Here is a 22,143-nt window from a genome sequence, read left to right as displayed (position 1 = left end):
TGTCGCATGTACACTAGTCTTGTGTTGCAAGTGGTGTGTTGGTCCACCTAGTCAAGCTTATAGTCTGCTGGTACAATCACAGGGGGAAAAAATCAACTAATTTGTTTGCGTGGGGACTTGCATTGCAAGTGAGTCCGGTTGACCACTTGTTTGTCGTAAAGTGAGTTTTTGCTAGAAAAACGGTATGATAATAGAACTGCCTCTGTGTGATTCAAGTTTGAAATCTTATTTGGCTCTGAAATTTGAATTTAAAGAAAGTTAAACGAAATAGTTGGTATTTTAAATGTAAAATTAATTTGATGTGATTTGTTTTCCCCGTAATCGATTGTGACATGTCATCTTACTTTGACCATTTTGTTGCAGCTGGTCTCACAACTAGTGAAGATTTTGAAGAACCTGATCATGGCCGGTTATTCTCCCGAACACGATGTGTCCGGCGTCAGTGATCCATTTCTACAGGTAAATAGTTGAGAACTCATCTCAAGAAGTTGCTGCCTTTATCGCTAGGCCTTTATATTTCAAAACTTTCTGCAGGCAGAGGCTCTCAAGAAACCTCTACAGGCTCAACGAATAATGACCACTTTCCATTTCGCCTCGCAGTCTTTTGTTTGAAGCTGGTTGTTGTGGTGCTAAGTGGCTCCAAGAATCCAACTGGTATGAGGTTATCTAGTTGGCAACATGACACATGGTTTTCATAATGATGCTCAATTTGTCGTCCCGCCATTGCAGCTCCATTTGGTTCAATTGAAATTGGCTGTGGATATTCAGAAATTGTTGGAAGACCACATGTGTTTCCCGTGCTTGAAAATAGGCACTCTAGCGGTCAGGAAGAATTTGACCCTGAGGCCAGTCAAGTAGCTGGCACTATTAATACCTTCCCCAGCAACTTGATATTAACCCTTAGGTATTTGATTAAATCGTGACCGGATGGCGGTATCTTGACTGTTTGGAATTTACCTTTATTGTAGAGGATTTTTGGCCAAAACCTTCTGAGAGTAGAGAGGCCCGTGCTAAATCAAAAGCATGTCTGATACTTCATAAATTACTGCTTCTTGTCATTATTTACATTTCCGGGTCGAACTTTCAGGTGAAAATTCTTCGGCTGTTGCGTGTGCTTGGTCACAATGATGCAGATGCGAGTGAGACGATGAATGATATTCTTGCGCAGGTGAGTTTGAAATTGACATGGGGGTGTCATTGTTATTTCGTCAATTGATGTGTCAGCCTAGCTAAGTTGTAGATTACTTGATTATTCGTCTACTGCAGTCGTGGGCCTTGTGTCATTTGGTTATCCAAAACTATAAAATTGGTATGAGTTAGCTTTAAAAAGGGAATTTTCATTCATCAAGGAACAGGATTATTCATTCGAATTCCTCCTGGGGTGCAGTTTCCTCCTACATTAAGTGTACATTACTGTTACCCAGGCCAATATTGCTTTAAAAAGAGATAAGTTTAAAAATTGATGCTCAGCTCAGAAGAAGAAGAAACTCAGCTCTGAAATTTGATTTTCACTCTAGTGCCAGTTATGTTGACTTAATACAAGCATTCCTTTTCAGAAGTCGATGACTTATAGAAGAATATTTCATCCTAAAACGTTTTTGTGGTGACCGGTGAAATTAATTTTTGTTCAAGTTTTATTGTTTAATCGATGATGCAGTGATGTGAAAATTTCGTAAAAATTTCTTTTGGAAGTAACTGAGGCTTGTGAAAGTAGCCCAATGACAGATTCGTACAAAGCAAATATGAAGTCATGGGTCTTGGTTGGTTCTTGACTTGGCAAGGAAATTAAGCTGTGGAGGGGCAGAAGGCCTGCCATACCTCTATCTTCAAAGGTTGAAATGAATTGGGGCTAAGATTACGTTTTCATTTCTTAACTTCCGAATGGGGTGCATTCAATAAGACTGTTCAAAACTCTTCTTAATTTGTAGATTTATAAAGTGATTCCTTTTCAATCTCCACTCCTTCATTTCAACTGAGCGATTTCATTTTTGGTCGAACCCTTATTTCAGATTTTGTTTTCCAAATTTTCTGTTCTCACAGGTCGCCACTAATACGGAAACGAGTAAAAATGTTGGTCACGCCATTTTGTATGAGATAGTGTTGACAATAATGGGCGTGCAGTCCGAAGCGGGGCTGAGGGTAGGAATTCATTTGCATTCTGATCACCACTATCTTGTTGAATCTTTTCTTGGGTTGGTTGTGGTTAGCTTCACAACACATATGGTCGAGAAATATTCAAGAGAGTAGCGTTTTGAAAAGAGTTCCGTCGCATTTCTCAAACAGTGAAATATCTCTTTCAATGTTTTCACCAGTCGGAGGAGGTAGAGAATTATCCTTTGCCTCGTTCCATTCCAACTTTCAATGATTTCGTGGCAGATTGGGTAAAAGGTTTCCGATTCATACAGAACTGTTTTCAAGTCTGTTCTCTTGACGTTTTCTTTGCCATTGTAGCGCTAAGCTGCCAATGGCGATGCTCATAAATAGGTTGACAGTTAGGAATTTGAAAAATGAAAGAGCGCTGCTGATTACATTACTTGCACTAAGTCGATTGGTATTGTTGATCTAAATTGATGAGTCAGCATAAGTTTTTTTTAGCTTAAGTGTGAGCTGGAAAGTTGGCAGTTTTCAGCTGATCACTGGCCGAAAGCTAGTTCAGTGTTAGGCCGAAGTTACATAGACCTCATTCGTTCATTTACCACGAGTCACTTTCCAGGTTTTTCTTTCATTCCTCGGTGAATGCACGCCACAAGGCCGTGCATTCAACAAGGCCGTGCATTCACCGAGGAATGAAAGCAAAAGGGGAAAATGAGTCCTGGGAAATGAACGAATGAGGTCTATGTAACTTCGGCCTTAGACGTCCAGCGTGCAGGTGGGCACAGGCCTCCTGTCCGCGTGGAAAGTTTGAGATTCGGTTTGGCTGCCATGATATAAGAAACGGAACAACCCATTTTGTGAGCATCTTCATCTTACCTTCCCCACCTTTCCACGGTATACAGTCCATTGACGCCGCTAACACATAAAATGCTATTTCGCCCACATACAGGTTGCAACTAACACCGAAACCAGTAGAAATGTGGGAAATTGTGTTCTTTATGAAACAGTTACCACCATTATGGATATTGAGTCTGAACTTGGCTTGCGGGTATGTACTGGTGTCGTGTGTCAAGCATGAGGACAAGACATAAACAACTTCAATGCTTGCATTTGCTTGCCACAGTATGCTTTAAGTTGATGAACTCCTCGGAGCTTTCAGTGTTAGTCTAGACATTATGATTGATTTGAGAAAAACTGTGGTTGGTCAAACTTATAATTTCTGGAAAAAAAATTTTCTCAAGAATTGAGCATGGCACCATTACTATTAGAGTGCTTTTTCATCGATTGGCAATATCAATACATTTTGACAATTCTGTCTTAAATTTGGGACTTATTTCTGTATCCTGACCATAGCAACAGAATAATATGTCCTGAAAGTACCATGCAACCTCTCTAAAATGCTCAATTCATCTCCACCACAGTATTCTCTGCCCGTGACGAATGTTATTTTATATTTATTCACAACTCTGTACAAGTCCCTTTGTTTCATCATCCTACAGCAGGCCATTGGATCGTTTCCAAAACGCACTCGCACAAAACCCTGATGAAATTCGATCTCGCACACAAGCTGGCAGCAGTCAGAAAGTCATTGGCCAATCAGAATGCTGAACAAACAGAACTAGATGATATCAGTTTCCGTACATACAACCGCATTTGATATAATGGCCAAGATACCGCTCTAAATCGGGTCCGGTTTTGCCCGGGTTTCGATTGAGTGTATTGGGAACCATACAAAGGCCTGCTGTGAGAGGATGCTTTTTTTTGAGAATTCCAGTTCAGATCCTATAGTCTACTTTGGTTTACGTTAGTAGTTCCTTTTGAGTATGCCTCCATTTTTTTGTTTTAGTCAGTTTTTTGAGCTGTTGATTGATATACTGTTCAGTTTACAGTTTAAAATGGTGAATCGTCGACTCCGTGTTTGCCTAATTCTTACCTCAAGTTCATAAAGAATACCTCTGTAATCCAGCAGTGTGATTTTGCATGATGTACCGATTAAAATTTCTGACTTGGGCACCGTGCAAACAAGTGATTTTTATTGCTGCAACCTTCGACAATTATCCCTGCGATGAGTGATAAAAAGTTCACTTGTCTGTTGGTGAAACTTGTCATGGCTGGGATTGATTGTGTATTGCAGCGATTACCGATTCTGTGACAGGCTGCTGCGATGACCATCGCAAATGTCAAACGAGATATTTTTGTCCATGCAATCATGATCGCAGGTTGCAGCAACAAAAGTTGCTTGTTTGCAGGGCGCTTTACAATTATCATACAAGTTCATACTAACAACACAGATTATTCTCATAGCTGTTTGTCACCCTGTGTTTGAATGCCATATATATCTGGAACACTGCTCTATCAGTGAATGACAGCCAATATTACTCTAGGCACCCTTTCCAGGTCACCTTACTAACCAATTTCAATTTCAAATTACCCCATTTGAATTAGATTGAGAACATCTTTATTTTGCTGCCACAATGTTTTTTTCTGAAAACGACAATTCATCATGAGGCCATGATCAGATCATGTCATGCCAGTTCCACATTGTGTAAAATGTTATCTTTGACTGAAATATTAAAATCATGTTGAGATCAACAAAAAAAACGCTCAGTTTAAACTTGAGAAACCAGTTTAGACGCTCCTCGATTTTGCCATCTCCTTTGCAACTTCCAGTCCTGATAACGTGAGTGAATGTACCGGTACTTTGTTTTCTTTCAGGTATTAGCAGTTAATATATTAGGTCGATTCCTGTTAAATAATGATAAGAATATAAGGTAAGAACTTCTCCCGTCTTTCTCGCCTTCAGAAAACAGGAAATGCCGAAATTATCAAAAGTTAGTTTGAAACATTGGTAGCTAGAGTGACAGCTTCAGAGGACGTACTCTCGGTGATCATGAAAGCCTCACAACTCAGTAAAACACTCGAGGTGGTTTTCAGGAATATGTTGGAGATATACCAACAAATATCTTGTAAGGCGCATGAGCCACATAAAAAATCTTGCCATTTTGTCTTCCAGTTGAGCATTTATGCGCCCCTTAGATTTCTGTGGCAAACCAAACGCATATCTTAGCAAAAATCAAGGTAAAACACAACCAGTGGATAAATTGAAATCGTTATATTAAATTGTTTTGTTTCAGATATGTTGCCTTGAACACGCTGCTTCGTGTTGTACAGGCTGACTACAATGCCGTGCAGAGACATAGGAGTACGATAGTTGATTGTCTCAAAGATCCCGATGTTTCCATACGCAAGTACGTTGATTTAACATTTTACCCTTCACCTTCTGCTTGTCTACCTCACAACATGGTTTGAATACAAGATGGACACATATCAGTGTCTCTGGATGACCTTGCATGGTTTCTACGTAATGATACCCCTTGTTTCTCCTAAAGGCATTGTCTTTTTCACCTCCTGAAGGCTCTTATAAGCCGGCACTGAAGTGTATCTGTCCTGATCAACAGAAAGGCTATTCATAGTGATGTTGTCCACAAGCCATTGCGAGTAGATAGTCTTGAAATATTGATGCAGTGACTCTGAAGTAATTTGTTTACACTATTTTCTCCAGGCGTGCAATGGAGCTATGCTTTGCCCTGATCAATGGTAACAATATTCGTGGTATGATGAAGGAACTTTTGATATTCCTGGAGAAGTGTGACCCCGAGTTCAAGGCCGACGTCTGCTCGAATATCGTCATGTCGGCGGAGAAATATGCACCGAACAAACGGTGGCATATTGATACCGTCATGAAAGTGTTGACGTTGGTAGGTATCAATAGATTGGTGAAGAGGTGTTGGTGACTGTCAGTTAGGTGAGCCAGATTTCGTATTTGGTCTTTGCTCACTTGACGGTAAGGTTCTCGTTTATGGAAATGGAAACAAAAAATTAATTAGAGTATGCAATGTACAATGTACCTATTGGATTGTATTGTAGCATCAGTCTTCTAAACTTTTTGCTGCAAAACTATGAAAGCCAGTCAAAGTGTAACATTTCCCCTTATGTTTCATTGAAGGGTACGATAATCATATCTATTCATATCTATACTCTTATGTATATCTATTTCAGTCTGGAGATTCAGTGCGAGATGACGTAGTATCCACCCTAATCCAGTTGATTGCCGAAACCTCTGCGCTACACTGCTACACAGTACAGCAGCTGTTCACAGCATTGATGGACGACTTTAGTCAGCAGCCGCTGGTGCAGGTGGCATCCTGGTGCATCGGAGAGTACGGCGATATGCTGGTGTCTGGTCAGTGTGAAGAGGATGAGCCTATCCAAGTAAGTCAAAAAAAACTGTGATCAGAATTGGCTCCTGTTGCATTTGTGATTTCCCACTGCAATCTCTCAGGTTTTCTAAATGACTAGACATGTATTTGCTTGTCGTGGTGAGGACTGCATAGATTCAAAAGATTTGTCTTATCCAAAGAATTTGCCAATTGATGTAAAGCTGCTTGCTCAAGTTTACAAGCGATATGCCCCTCGTCAAACAGTTCTTTAGGATCAGTTTACCATTTTTTCAGGTCACAGAAGATGAAGTGTTAAATGTTCTAGAAAAGGTTTTATCAAGTAATGTATCCGCCGTAGTCACGAAGGAATATGCCATAACAGCGGTGGCCAAGCTTAGTACACGATTTACGAAATCAATACCGTAAGTTCCCATTCTGTATGTGACCTCAGCCATTTCTTCCAGTTAGCTCGGCATTCTCCCAGTGCCTCAAATTCTTCCCATTTGCACTGGTCTCGTTTATCTCAGTTAGAAGTTGTCATTGGCTGATATTTATAAAAGACTAGTAAATGCTTTTACTTTAAACTTCATGTACATTTACACTAGCCATCTCTGTAGAAAACTGTAGTAAAAGCATTTACTAGTCTTTATAAATATTAGCCATTGGCTTCTTGGAGAGGAGTGCCCTGAGAAACGAGAAGTGGGATTCATCTCGTGCCATCGCTTTCCAGTAGAACCAGGGAGGGAAGCAATGTTTTTCTTGAATAATTACCGAAGCTGAATGACTATTTGGATTAAATATTATACCAAACATGTGTTAGAACACAACAGCTGTCGTGAAAATAATCTGCTAGAGACGTCATGCCGGTTAAATAGGCTAATAACGTCAGTATAGCATGTTTAAAATTGGATTTTCTATCAGTCTTTCAAAGCGGGTTATTGGTGATGAAAAATAAATCAACAAGAGTTTAACTGTAGTCTTCTCATGTCAAATTTTCAGAAAACTGAAAGCTTTAATGGGTGTCTATGGACAGTCAACCGAAGTTGAGCTCCAACAACGATCTGTGGAGTTCACAGCTCTATGTGAAAAGTTTGACTTCATGAGGACCGGTTTATTGGAGAGGATGCCGTTGATGGAAAAGACGAAAGAAAGTGCCAATAATTCCTACATGCCAAATGGAAATGCAGTGGAAGAGGAGGACAGTATAGTCAATGTAGACCATAAAGAGAATTCGATAGGTTCTCAACCACCACAGCACACGGAGGTAGGTTTATGATAATGACTTTCCCATGCTGTCTGTGTGGGAGAATATATTTATGGAAGTGACTATTTGGCAAGCCCGGCTTACCAAACAGCGACTTTTTCTTGTCCTGAATGGAGAGCCGAACTCATTAATATTAAAGTAAAGTCTCCAGCTCGCCAAACAGGGTAGATTTTTTACCTGTTTGGCAAGCCCGGCTGGCCGAACAGGGTGGCTTTTTAGTGCTGTTTGGCAAGCGGCTCTCCAAACAGGACAAAAAAAGATGCCTGTTCGGCGAGCGGCTTGCCAAATAGATCCGGCCAATATTTATATCAAGTTAAATCTGATTTGTCTATATTGGATATTCTGTCTTTAGTACAGGCCATTCAATTCTTATCATTCTTTATCAATACATGAACTTCTTAATATCAACATTATGTTCCTTCAGTTCACTATCATCAGGCCAATGGCCAAAAACATTGGCCACATCAGTGTGCTCCAAAATCCATTTTCCTATAGTTTCCTATCTTTGCTAGTGATGTGACCACAATGGCTCACACAACTGTCCTTAATTCAGAACTGCATAAGTCTATCATCTAAACTGTGTTCTCTTGTTGCTTCAGATTCAGAATATCCAACTGTCCTTATTTCAGAACTGCATAAGTCTATCATCTAAACTGTGTTCTCTTGTTGCTTCAGAGTCAGAATATCCAACTGTCCTTATTTCAGAACTGCATAAGTCTATCATCTAAACTGTGTTCTCTTGTTGCTTCAGAGTCAGAATATCCAACTGTCCTTATTTCAGAACTGCATAAGTCTATCATCTAAACTGTGTTCTCTTGTTGCTTCAGAGTCAGAATATCCAACTGTCCTTATTTCAGAACTGCATAAGTCTATCATCTAAACTGTGTTCTCTTGTTGCTTCAGAGTCAGAATATCCAACTGTCCTTATTTCAGAACTGCATAAGTCTATCATCTAAACTGTGTTCTCTTGTTGCTTCAGAGTCAGAATATCCTAGACTTATTAGGCGGGGACTCGGGCTCACATCCTGTCATTCCAACTAAACCGGAGCCAGCCAAGACGTCGGGTAGCGACCTTCTGGACTTACTAGGTGATATCGGCGGCTTGTCGGAAGAAGCGCCACCTGTAGCTCCTGTGAACAATATGAATAATCTATTAGACGGTGGCGGTCAGGATCCGCTATTTAACTCACTCGTTCAAACGAACAATGCAGGTAAGAATGCTGTCTTATTCTAGGAAATTCAAACCTGGCCCTTTGCAATATCAAGACTATTACAGTATTTGTTGAAATTTACTCGTTGTGTTTAGACGCCAATTTTATTGGTCTCTTCAGTTCTGATATGAAAAGTGGAACAAATTCAATATTGACTTACACTTATATTCCAGTCCTAGTCAGTCCCTGATTATTTTGAAGCTTAGAGTTCCTGAGTTGAGAAACATTTCCAAAGTATGGGTTATAAGGTTATTATCAGAAAGAAACATGTTTAAAAGTTTGCCATCTTCAACATCTTTGACACTTCTATTACAGATTCAGGCATACCAACACTATCGGCCTTCGAGAAAGCAGGCTTAAAAGTTAACTTTGCATTTGACAAAAATGACCCCAACCCTGCAGTGATCACGATTACGCTAACAGCTAAGAACGAGACGCCCTCACCTATGACAGATTTTGTTTTCGAAGCGGCAGTTCCGAAGGTAAGCAGCATATCACTTTCGAAAATGTACTTTTCCACAAAATCGTGTCGCCTTTCAATCTCCCCATTGGCACTTTCGTTGCCATCTGATGTAAACCAAGTTGCCACATTGCCTCTCTTCAGGCAACGTATTGTTTGGTTTTCCTAAGCTTCACGTTAAAAGGACATGAATGCCATCTAAAGGGGGAGATATGAATTGAAGCGGTTTGTCCGTTTAAATCTTTCAAGTCTTTTGTATAGCAATTCTTACTTTGGGAAGTTTTAGGGGAAGGAGGGAGGGTGCTTGAAATGAAGTCATTTTGGTCACTTTTCAAACCAAAAACTAAACATATCTAGAGGGATAGCAGTCTTTTCTTGGTTGATTTGGAAAGCTCAACAGTCCGTAAATACCTTTCCCATTATGGATCTGTAGAAAGACTTTGTCTCTCCACTTTTACAAGTCAGGCTTGCATACGAAAACGGGGAGACAAAGCCCAAAATCAAGTCTGTCCCAAGTGTTTGAATATATTTGACATTTCCTCTCTTCTCTTGCAGTCATTCCAGTTGCAGTTAATGTCGCCCTCTAGTAGCTTGATTCCTGCCAATAATTCTGGTTCAGTCACCCAACTCATTAAAATCAACAACCCAAATAAGGTGAGTGGCATTAGTCCATTCCTTGGATAATGTTTTGGATGTGTGTGTGAAATCTTTGAAACCAAAGTTGGCCAACAATCGCCTCCTGAATTGTATTTAACACTCAGGTAATGACCTCTAGCAATTAAATATTCATTCTCCTTCTTCAGCAACCCGTGAAGATGCGTATCCGTATCAAGTACAATCACAACGGCCAAGCGGTGTTCGAACAGGGTGAGGTCAACAACTTCCCTCCAGCCATCTACCAGTCATGATGAACACAGTGCCATTATACTAGGTGCATACTGATTGTAGTTGAAGAAAGTTTCTCTCAGCTCAAGCTCAGGACGATTTGAAGGATGTGGACAATGTGTGGTGATAAACAGACTATTGTGCATGGCACTGGTAGGGCGAGTGAAAGTCTAGACTTATTCATGGAATGCTGTTCACTCTCACTTCAGAGGGCAAGAAGTATTCTTTATAGAGAAGGGGTGCCCAGGTCAGGAGACGAGCAAGTCTGAATGACTTGTTTTCTTTGGAACAGTTGACAGAAGACATCTTGTGTGCAAAGGTAGCCAATCGTTATAAAAGTGACAGATTTAAAGGGATAGCCTATAAGATAGGAATTAGTCTTGACGCTGTGTTCATACCAGTGGATTTCCTGTGTCAAGATAAAAGGCCTGAGGAAATTTCCGGAAAATGCTGTGAATCTCGGTGGTCAGTTTTGTGTGCAGAAAGAACATCTGATTCGTCATTTGTTATTTGAAAGGACCTGGTTTTTAATGAAGCTGGTGAACCAAGATAAAAAGCAGGATATATGTCAGGATCAAGTTTATTGAATGAAATTGTACATTGTACATCATCGATGTACTGTGCACTGTGTTATATGCACCACATGTTCTCACAAACTCTACATGAATGTGGCTTGAGTTGAGGCAGACTTTGGAAAAATATATATAACTTGCACGCTACCAACTGTAAGTATTGTGCAAATTGTGGGCTTGAGTTTGTACGGCATGTTTCACAGCCTCATTTTAAGCCCTGCAGCAGAATTTCATGTGGAATGCAGTTGCTTTCTCAATGTATTTGAGCCGTCTGTCTGACTATGCTGATTTTCAGATGTATTCTGGTGATATACTCACAGACCTGCCTGGCATATAGAATCAATTATACATTATATTTGTGTTTGATTTTATTCTGCAGTTGTGCTATGATTACAAAAATCAAACTTGGTTGACTAAGTCTATTTACTCTTGGTGAACTAAATGGTTTAAGTACCCCACAAACCAGCGATTTGAATACTGCAAGCTGCGATCTTGATCACATGCGACAAAAATCGCTCGTTTGTGGTGATCATTGCAGGTGCCTGTGTTGGAAATGATTGTCGCTTCAGAATGAGACAAAAGTTATATTGTCACTTAATACTGCATGAATATGGTGCATTTCTTGACATTGTTTGATGATAATTCTATGCATGAATGGCACCGCCAATATTTGAGATTCATCCAGGCCATCTTTGCTAGAAGGCATCTGACAATCAGCATGGCCTCACGACCAATAACTGGAGTACAGAGTTTGAAGACTCTTTAACAAGAAGGCTTGAATTAAACCTTTAATCGGGAGCCATTGTGACTTTCAAGGTTCCGGTAATGGAGTTGTAATTGACAGTGTTGTGACAGTGCTGCCACCTGGAAAGTCAAGATGGCTCCTGAGTGATTTCGCAGTAATTGTTTTGAATCTGGTCAGGTCAGAACTGGTTTTGTTTGTATATATTAGGTCATGTAAGAATGAAGATTTGATCAAAAAATTGTTATGTTCGGTAAAATCCGCTAAGTGGGTTGTTGTTTATTTTGACTAAGGGAGGAATGGTTTAGTTGATATTGCATGGGGAAGTAATTAGCATGGCGCTGTTCTGCATCAAACGGGGCAGTTCAGGAATTGTCTATCTTCCAAGTTTATATGACTTCTCCGAAGGGTAGTAAACTTGCTAATTTTGACTGTGCCATTGTCAAAAAGCCATTTGGAACTTCTTCTTGAAGATGTGCTAATCTGGGCGTGAAACTGAATGTGGTGTTTTTATTATGCTGGCCTATGCTTGCCCCTGTTCTTGGTCATTTTACAGCCTTCTGGAGCGAGACCATGTGGTCCATCCTGGTGAGCACGTCACACGTTGTCATAAAACGATTACTCCTTTTCCAGAAGTCTTTAAAATGACTTTCCCAAGGTCTAAAAGACAGGTTTTGTTTTTTTAATTTTTGCATGTGGAGGTCAGATCGGTGCCAGACTGTACAAAGGGTTGTATATATTTACTCATGTTTTGCCGAAGTCCATATGTATTTGCTAATTATTATATGAACTATGAATGTTTTGGCTTTGTGTATGAAAGCCAGTCACAAACTGGAGCACTGGAAATTTCATCACCCACCTCTTTTCAAAAACACCATATCTTGTTAAAATATCACAACCTTAGTTGTAATCTTACTCTCATTACTGAGATGCCCCCTACTCAAAATTATTCGTCCTGGGTATAAAAAACCCTTAATAGTGCCACCTGTTTTCAAACAGACTTGCTCACGCCAGGATGGCTGCTGTGAAAAAGCCTACCGGTAGTTAATTTCTATATTTTTTTACACTAAATGTAAGGTCGTTTTCAGCTAGTAACAGATAAGAAAAGGCTGCTTTCCGTAGACGTTTAGACGACTTTTGAGTTGAGAGGGCTGTTGCCCAGTGGGCTCAGTTGGAATTTTCAGGGCTTTGCGGTAAATTTTCTACATGTACTTGCTTGTTCTAACTGTGTCACGAACAGACAATAATTGTTGTAATGTCCCATGTCCCTGCCTTGGGAGAACATTAACAATTATTGATCAGTCTGCCTTTTAAGAGTAGAGATGTAGGGCACGGTCCTTATCAATATGGGCACTGTGCATTACATTCGAATATGTGCTTCACGATACTGCAAGTGCTACCTGTTAAGCTAAGAGCATGTGCTTCGGGAGAATTGAAGTTGACCATATTGCAGTTGCTCGCCCAGTTCTTTTTAGTTGTTGGGATGAGCGAATGCATGACTTGTAGTTGGAAAACCTAGCCCATGAGATTGTCCCTCGCTCAGGTATATGCCAACAAGAAGGAAACTAACCTGCTTATTCAACGTATCCATGAAGATGTGGTCGTAGAAGTTGAGGAGGTACTTGGTGATGGTACGTTTAGTGATACCAGTCCACTTTGTGGGGAATGGGTATTCGTGTGAATGAAGGTGGACACATGGCCTGTGCATCACCACCCCTGCGATTGTCCTTCAATGGGTGGAACTGAATGAAGCCTAGAAAAATGGATGACGTGTATCGCGGCTATCGTAATTCATTTGTAGCGAGAGCCGCTGTTATCATGTACATAAACATTACCACCGTGATCATGTACAGTAAACATTGCTAGTGTGCATGAACATCAATATTGCCAAGATTATCGTGCGTATAAACATTGCCATTGACAGTGCCAATGTAATCTTGCACAACAACATTGCCAATGTAATCATGTACATCAACATTGTCAATGTAATCTTGCACAATTACATTACCAATGTAATCATGTACATAGCATTGCCAATGTAATTGGATAAAGGGACATTGCTGCATTTAAGGGCAAATCGTATTTTTGAACCGGTTCATCAAGAGCACTGGTTTGGTTGTAATTTATTTGATTTTTGTGATTTATTCCTTTTACTTGCAAGTTTGATTAGGTTTCTGTACTATAAATAATAATGAATGGTCGGTTTGATGTAAGGCAAACAAGGATCAAGGCTGTAATTAATCAGATATCTCTAGTCCATACGTCAGAAAGATTCAGCAAATCTAAAAATTGTTCCCATACAACGTATCCATATCGATTTATTCATGTTTGACTTATGGAAATTTTTACACGATGGTACATGAAATTGATGCAGTTGCATAATGCAGGTGCAAAATAACACCTGCCAAAACTCCCTAGCACATTGTGTATTTCACCATTAAAAGAATATTTTGTGAAATTTCAAAGGCTCATTTTTTGTAGAATGCAGTTTTTGAGTTTTTTATATTCACGCGATAAACATACTAGCAGTGCATTTTATGTTATCATATTTTCGTTGAGTATATATGGGAAGTCCCTAAATAGTTCATTGTTTGAGGATTATACACTTCGTTTAAATGATATGTTTAGCTTGGTCATGACCATCATTCCTGCCAGATTATTTGCCGATGTTAATTTGTGAATTGCACCCATGTCCGTTAACACTGGAGAATTAGCCCACCAATGTGGTATGGAACATCTATCTGATACTTGTACTGTTGGGTTTGCCAACTTGAAGCCTTGGCACATCTTGGGTGTTGTGTTGGAAGAGAGGCACAAGAGTAGACTGTCCTGATGAAAAATAATTAAGAAAATATTCCGATACAATTGGTCCCTCATTTAGAACAACAAGTCTGTTCAGCCTTGTATATTCTAAGGTAGCGACTTGTTTGTTAGTTTTTCAGTGTCTTCAGATGTTCCATTCTTGTCGGAAGGCTGTTTCTCCAGGATAAAGAGCTTTTGATCAAGCTGAATGATAGCCTTCTTTTCTGTTCATATAACAAAGCTAAAACAATGTGACCATGTGTATATGTATATTATGATGTAACATATTTGGCAGTAAAGACCTGTGTTGAAACGTACCATAGCTGGGTCTTTTAGATTGCTAAATGTACAATATTTTATGAAAAAAACATTCTAGTGGTTTAGATGTGCCTGTCCTTCATATGAAAGCCTTATTTGTAGATTCTTGTGTCAGTAATTAAAATTATTGAATGTACATCAAATGTATTCCTTTGAGTTTCTATTATCATGGGCCTGCCAACTCTATACTTATCGTCACAACTTGAGTGGTTGACACTCTCTTGTAGTTCTCAGCTGGAAACATTTTGTCCCATTGCGTCACTGTCATGAAACAGCTTCAGCCCTTGAGTTGCTAAATTCCTCATTGCGGCTGGAAGCATATCGATATATACCTCTCTGGCCAGTTTTATCCTACAGCAAATCATGTCATGCGGCTGTCCCCTCCTCGCACTTGACTTGGTGAGATGGGACTCCTGAAATGATTACACTCCGTTAGACATTGGCCCTCCTGTTTTCCTTAAAGCTTTGATGTCTGAATTGGGCATTGTGACAATTTGCCGCCACAGACCAAAAGACGTTAATGTACACTCCACGTGAAACTGTCCATTCTCAGAGGAGATCGAGCTATGGGGCCTGAAATGCTCGAAATCATGGATGTGACCATTCAGAAGACACCCGTGAAGACAAGGCATCGACGGAATTGACCACTTAGTTTATCTCCGACGACAAAAGTGAATGGCGGTCAGCTGATTAAAAACACTTACATGACTTACAAAAGTAGATTTTTTGCAAGAATATGCGCTCTTCCCAAGATGAGGACGGTAGCAACAGACAGAGGGTGAACTCTTTCCCCCAAGGAGATATTCAAAATGCTGATGAATCGACCCGTTTGTTGCAATCTACTGTTTCTTTTGGGCCCCAATTTGCGAAGAGAGATGAGCAAATAAAAGGGGCCACTTCTGGTAGGCATGGGTCTGTTGAGCTTGTTCAAAGCTTGGAGGTGGTGCAAAAATCCTCAGGTTGGTTGCTTTGGTAACCGGTATACTGCTTCGAAATTCGCCTCTTTCCATCATGGATACACAATGCATTTTGACATTACTGTAACGTGACGTGACGGGACGTCTTCGTAAACGTTGTTCCCAATCAAGTGTATCGATCTATAGAGCCACTAATCAGGAAAGATGCGAATTATTTCACACACAGACACACACCCCCTCCCCCCCCCCCCCCCCCCCCATTTCTTCCCGTAGTGAGTTTGCACTCAGCCTTTACCCTCTGTTAGTTCTGGTGTTTTCTACTCAGTCCCTAACTCCCACATTAGTTCCCCTTTTCCTAAAACCAATTCCAGATTTTGCATTGCTTTGGCAAACCTGCAGCATAGGACCTCAATGGGCTGTCATCCCAAGGTGTCTTGGGGTAGTATCCTGTGCATCCTGGCTTCATCATCAGATCTAAAATCGGACTAGATGCGATGTCAAACTGGACTCCAAGTCCAGACCATTTGATGAAGAAAAGAACAACCATGCATGCATGCACTTAATGAGTCTACTAATAAACCTAGAGTAGAATTCTTTAGTCGTATATTTCAAATGCTTCTCTTCTAGGTTCCTCTTGGTATGCCTCGGTATTCCTTGTGGTAAATGCTGCCTTGGGCGCTGGACTCCTAAACTTCCCCCAGGCGTATGATGCAGCAGGGGGTGTGCTGGTTGCCGTCATTGTACAGGCAGTAAGTAATCAAATAAACAATCCATCAACATAGGACTTCAACTTCACTATGCCACAGCCATTCTAAACTTTTACATTCTCGAAAGCTGAAAGTACATTTGGTCAACAACAATTTCTGATGAACCTGTGTCTTGTCTGTATCGTTGATTAATGTGTAGTTCAAGCGTATTTGGACAAGATCTTGCTTCTAGCTTCATGAATAATGTCATCGGCCATGTGTTTATTTGTCATTATTTACAGTTTATAACAGCAGAGCTTTCCAAATGATTTGCCTATCCTATGTTGCAGTAAAACCCTTGACCCAATCCAAACTTATCATCGCATTGTTATCATAATTATTTTTATCAATATATAGTCCATGGAATGTTTGGAGATCATTTTCAAGATTGACAGTTCAATATTGCAAAGATTGTCTTATCACATTTAAAAACAATGACAAGTTGACAGATGAATGAGGCCTTCTAGATTCAGTTTCAGACCCTGGCCGGGTGACCTGTTGACCAAATTATTGATGCGATTTTGGAGTGACCTACATTTATTTGTTGATACTCAATGACAATGTGTATTGACCCTTTACTGAGATATCCATTCCGGGGACATCAGGGGCCTGGTGCATCATTCTAAACCTTCCACCAGCACTAGATACTCAGGGTTTCTGCCAGGATTAAATTTGAGAGGAGCAAAAAAAAAATTTTCTAAAAAAAATTTTTTTTTCTTTAAAAGGGTATATGACCCCTCCTGAGACGTTTTTTGGCCCTTAAACTGCTACAATTGGCTCCCAAATGCTCTTATTTTACATATCAAATCATGAAAATTACTCATTTGACAGTAAAACAAACTTTAGTGCTCAAAATTACAGGGGGGGATATCCCCACTTAAAATATTTTAGGGTGGGATGAATCCCCCCCATCCCCCATCCCCCCATCCCCCCATCCCCCATCCCCCCTCTGGCAGAAACCCTGCTATACTCCTGCCTACACACTAAAAGCAAAATTTTAAGTATGATAGACAAATAAAGTATAAGTGTATAGTTCTTAAGCTTATCTTTTTGGTTCTGTTTTCAGGTCTTCATGGTCTTTATAGTGGTTGCCCTAATTCTGCTCGGATATTGTTCGGACGTGAACCAAAGCGCCACCTATCAGGATGTGGTGTACTCGATGTGCGGCAAGGCGGCACAGAATGTATGCTCACTATGTATTGTTGTGTACTGCTATGGGACTTGCATTACGTTCTTCATTATTATCGGCGACCAACTAGACAGATGTAAGATACCATACCTATCTTTTTTTAGACTGGGTGGGCCAAATTCATAAAGGGTGTTTAAGGGTTAGACGTGAGTAACTTCTCTCTAATGAGTTTCAGGGCCTATTCATATTCTGTGAAGATTTACATGACGGACCTGAACCTGTCTATTCAGTAGTTAAATGCTGTTTGTGCTAAACGCCCTCTATGAATTCGGCCCGGTATCTTTGTCTTCAAGATCTGTAGCTTACTGCTGTAAATAAGACTGGTGGAATGGGAGCTCCAACATTTGTCCTACGTCTGAGGCCCAGAGTTCAAAATCTAATCCTTCAGCTCCCCGTGAAGGAAGTGTGTACCGGTACTACAGTCAAAATCTCCCTTAACTAAACACTTCTCCTTGTGGGACACCCTCTCTTTAATCAGTCGTTTAATTCCCGACCCCTGTCCAATAGAGACACACAAAAGTTGCCTACTCTATGTACTCTGTTTGTTCAAATACAGTGGAACCTCCCTAAGCGGACACCTCTCTATTAAGGACAACTTCTCTATTGAGGACACTCGTTCTTGTCCCAAACAGGTTGTTTCCATTCTATTTGACCTCTCTAATTAGGACATCTCTAAGGAGTACTCCCTCTATTTTTCAGTCTTTTATTTCATCAGTGGTGCCGACTTTTGTCATTATTGGTACATGGATCGCAAATTTACAATGACCTTGTCTAGTGTTATACTCATTCTGCCAATGTGCTTTCCAAAAAGAATAGATTTTCTTAAGTATTCAAGGTAAGAGCAAGCTTGTACAGTGGTATACATGAGCAAAATGATAATTTTTCATGAAGAGTGGTTTATTGAGTTATTAATGACAAATACAAAAAGACAGCTGTTAAACAGTGAAAAGCCATAGGCTTTAATTACGGGGCAATATAACAACATAACTATTACATGGCGAACTGAACACTGGTACACTGTTTACAGAAGTGTACATGTGCATGACTATAACACAGCTCAAGATGCATGTGTACAGAGGGGGAAGTTGTGAGCTGATTTCGCCACTTTAAAAAAAAGATTGTACATTTTGAGAATTTCAATTTTCTTGCAGCTTTTTCGGTGTTGTTGGAATTGCCTACGTGGTACTCTTGATCTTCATTAAATACTTCACATCTGGCATTACCCCAGGACATATAAAAACCAAGTAAGTTATAAATCTTTCCTTCAAAGAAAATTGTTGAAATAGAGATCATGTGTGTATCTCCTGCAAACAAGACAGAAATGCCTTGAAAAAAATCATTAAAATTGCAAGATCATTGACTGTAACAACATAGAGCAGAATACTAAAATGTAAATGGCACCAAGTAAAGTCTAGTTCTTCTATTCTTTGAGGTCAGATTCAACGTAACAATCATATCCTCAGTTTGTGCATGGCAGAAAAATTGGCAGTTAGCTGTAGGTCTTCGGCAGTTCCTGGTCGCTTCATCAGTGACTTTGGTCAAGCTAGAAATCCTCTCGTAGCGTCAAGTGACTTTGCAGAGGAAGTTGCCATGACTCTCGTATCTGCTGCATTCAAATCTACCAAGCTGTATGATCTTACAACTCGCATCAAGCAGTATTTTATCGAGTATATATTTCTAAAATCATTTTGCTTTCAGACCAGATAATTTCATGGATATGTTCCTGGTTGTTCCAGTCATTTGTTTCGGTTATCAGGTAAGACTAGGTACAATAAGTTTCAGATGTTTCTGCACAACTAGTTGAACAACAATATTGTTGTTCGAAATGACTTGCAAGGACCATAATATCATAGGGTCGTGAGTTAGTCAAATTTCTGTGCCAGATTCCTGAGAGCAAAAACCCATAACTTCAAAAGAAGTACAGTAGAACAATCTCCATTAAGGACACCCTTTTGTCAAATGCAGTCCTTAATGGAGAGGTGTCTTGATTAGAGAGGTTAAACTGAATGGAAACAACCAATTTGAGCCCTAAAGTTGTGTCCTTAATCTAGAGGATGTCCTTAATAGAGAGGTGTCCACTACGCTTGAAAAGTTGTCCATTCTCCATCATTTTGAAAAGCATTACCTGTTTTTAAAAAACACAGTCGAAAGCAATGAAGTACAGTGGAACCTCCCTTAGCGGACACCTCTCTATTAAGCACAACCTCTCTATTAATGACACTAGTTTTGGTCCCAAATTGGTAGTTTCCTTTCAATTTGACCTTTCTAATTAGGACACCTCTCTATTAAGGACAGCACTTGTCAGTCCCAAGGGTGTCCTTAATAGAGAGGTTCTACTGTAGTTGTAATCTGACAAGATTTTTCTTTAGCTTGAAAGCGTAGAAAACCTTTTACATTTAAAGTCATTAAAAACACCTTGCTCATTCATCAGTCTTGTCTTTCAGTGCCATGTCAGTGTTGTACCAATCTACTCCTGCCTCGAAAAACGCAATGTGAAAGAATTTTCAAAATGTGTCGGAGTGGCGATATTAATCTGTGTCCTAACTTACACCCTTGCTGCCGCGTTTGGGTACTTGACATTTGGTTCGAACGTCGATGCAGATATTCTCAAATCATACCAGCCCACGCCAGAAGTACTGATAGGTGTATTTCTCATCGCTGCTAAGACATATACGACGTACCCTATTCTGTCATTTTGTGGCAGGTAAGTTTGATGTCAGCGTGGTCATCATCGTCATCATCATCGCCATTATCATCATCCTGTCCTGCAGTCAGTCTAATTACTGATATCTTTACATTACTAGTGGTTCGTTCTTTTCAGGGCTGCCTTCATGAGTGTCTGGATCCACTGGTGTTGCCTCACACCAGACCAGATTGTATCCGGTGAGAAAAGCCGGCGGGTATTAGTGACACTAGTCTGGTTTGTCACGTCTTTAGTACTGGCAGTGTTTATACCAAATATTGGAGCTGTGATATCGGTGCTTGGTGGCCTGGCTGCTGTTTTTATATTTGTGTTCCCTGGTGAGTAAGATTTTAGTGTTTTGGTCGACCAGTCCATGAAATAATGTAAACTCGGCTTATGTAAGCGCTGTCCCAAGTATAGTTTGAATAAATCAGTGCAAGGAAGACTACTATAAATTATGAGTATAAATCGTTTTTAGCTGTAAACAGTTGTGGCAAAAGCCTTAGATGACTGTGGCCCAATGACTGTACCTGTGGCTTCTGCACTTCAAAAGGGTGGTTAGGGCAAAATTATACATGAGGCTGTATTTTGGCGCCAGCGGTCAGTCTTGGTACAAGCACCCCAACTTGAGCCCCTTTTATGAATTGGTGGGAGTGTGACTTTTAGTCCGCACAATTTGATTCATCTTTTCAAAGTGCAACATTGATTGACGATGAATGGCAAGGGTTCCATACTCATTGCAGCTTATATCCAAAAACACACACCCTATCTTATCAAATGTCTCCTCTATTTTCAGGTATGTGTCTCCTCCAAGTCGGGTACTTAAAAGAAGCTGAGCTTGCTCGCTGGAAGGTGCGGACAATGAAGGGCATGGCGGTCGCGTTCATCGTTTTGGGTGCCTTCATATTTGGTGTCACGACCACACAGTCTGTCAGCAATGATGTGATCAGTGCGTCTTCACCTCGTATTGTCCACAATGAGACGATATGTACGTGATTTTAGATATGAACAATATGGGAGGAGTCGTGACATTTGTTAGTTCCTATCTTGTGTCACAAGCTATAAATGTGATAAAAGTGTGTTCACCAGGAGTGGTACCCAACAAGACAATGGGTGATATAAATAAAGACTAGCAAATTCTTTTATTTAAAACTCCATGTACATTTACACTAGGCCTTTCTGTACAAAACTGAAGTAAAAGCATTTGCTAGACTTTATTCCTATCATCCAATGTGTCCCAGATTTCGGATTCAAACAGAAGGAGTACCGCGGAATCTTGATATTTTTTGTCAAAACTGATGTGATTTTTATCAAAACTGATGTGATTGGTGTGGCTTCACCCAGGATTGTGCACAGCAAGCCAATGTGTGTGTGATCATTGATTTGGATAGTAAGGGGTAAAAGGGATGACTACAACATTTATCGTCCTAGGGTTTCACAACCACCCAGTCTATCAACAGTGATGTCATTAGTTCTTCAGATAATTTTGTCAGAGATTTGTCAGATCTCAGGTTTTGTAATCAAGGGATTGTAAAAAAGCTGGCTATCAAGTAGTACTTATACTTGGGGTGTTCGCATAATATTGCCAATGAAGACTTTTTAGCTCAGCTGATAAAGTCAGTGGAGCTGGTCAATTTGCTTAAAGAATAAATAGTTCTTTATGGATTATTTATATTGATTGTTGTTAAGTCTATTATGATTTGAAGATATATTTTGTAATTATATAATCATGATAGATGTATGTTTTCTTTGTTTTTTACCGAGACCTGGATTCCAAGCAATTTTACATTTGTGGCCGATGATCCTAGCAAATACAGTCCAAATCTCAATTGACATCCTGTAAATCGCGTCAGTGGTGCGACATTGTTGGTCAGTGGTTCGTCACTGACGTGCTACCCAGCCCATAGGTTGCGTGGAACTGACACAAAACATAGAGAGAGATAAGCGCGTCATTGGCGCGTACTCCTACATTTGCAAAAGAAACTGGGCCTCCGAAAATTTACCCTAGATCTTTTTATACAGCTTCTCGTCATATCTACT

The 22,143-nt window shown here is 40.1% G+C and overlaps 2 protein-coding genes across 7 annotated transcripts in view; both read left to right on the top strand.

The window, feature by feature from the left end:
* Nucleotides 1-14,705, top strand: part of LOC135496346 (AP-1 complex subunit gamma-1-like) — a 29,396-nt gene extending 14,691 nt beyond the window's left edge. For 4 of the 5 annotated variants that reach the window (XM_064785630.1, XM_064785628.1, XM_064785625.1 and 1 more), the window contains 13 exons: nt 364-459; nt 1,088-1,168; nt 2,041-2,139; nt 4,810-4,865; nt 5,229-5,342; nt 5,657-5,852; nt 6,154-6,366; nt 6,609-6,736; nt 7,314-7,578; nt 8,558-8,789; nt 9,105-9,271; nt 9,805-9,903; nt 10,053-14,705. In XM_064785630.1, the coding sequence (XP_064641700.1) occupies nt 364-459; nt 1,088-1,168; nt 2,041-2,139; nt 4,810-4,865; nt 5,229-5,342; nt 5,657-5,852; nt 6,154-6,366; nt 6,609-6,736; nt 7,314-7,578; nt 8,558-8,789; nt 9,105-9,271; nt 9,805-9,903; nt 10,053-10,157 (1,851 nt within the window). In that variant the 3' untranslated portion in view covers nt 10,158-14,705. Of the gene's footprint in view, nt 1-363; nt 460-1,087; nt 1,169-2,040; nt 2,140-3,043; nt 3,143-4,809; nt 4,866-5,228; nt 5,343-5,656; nt 5,853-6,153; nt 6,367-6,608; nt 6,737-7,313; nt 7,579-8,557; nt 8,790-9,104; nt 9,272-9,804; nt 9,904-10,052 lie in introns of all 5 variants that reach the window. The other variant, XM_064785626.1, reaches the window with a different exon arrangement.
* A 535-nt stretch (nt 14,706-15,240) lies between these two features.
* Nucleotides 15,241-21,806, top strand: LOC135495675 (sodium-coupled neutral amino acid transporter 7-like). Of its 2 annotated transcripts, none has more exons than XM_064784515.1 (9): nt 15,241-15,470; nt 16,113-16,234; nt 17,298-17,496; nt 18,120-18,255; nt 18,572-18,664; nt 19,119-19,176; nt 19,865-20,124; nt 20,242-20,441; nt 20,900-21,806. In XM_064784515.1, exons 1-9 carry the CDS (start codon nt 15,305-15,307, stop codon nt 21,097-21,099), a joined length of 1,434 nt encoding a protein of 477 aa, XP_064640585.1. In that variant the 5' UTR covers nt 15,241-15,304; the 3' UTR covers nt 21,100-21,806. The 2 variants fall into 2 exon arrangements, with proteins under 2 accessions (XP_064640585.1, XP_064640584.1); XM_064784514.1 differs by having other exon boundaries at nt 15,241-15,527.
* The last annotated feature ends 337 nt before the right edge of the window (nt 21,807-22,143 follow it).

Source organism: Lineus longissimus, chromosome 11 (genome assembly GCF_910592395.1).
Source record: "Lineus longissimus chromosome 11, tnLinLong1.2, whole genome shotgun sequence".
In the NCBI taxonomy this organism is placed as follows: Eukaryota; Metazoa; Nemertea; class Pilidiophora; order Heteronemertea; family Lineidae; genus Lineus; species Lineus longissimus.
This window is presented reverse-complemented; position numbering and strand designations above follow the sequence as displayed.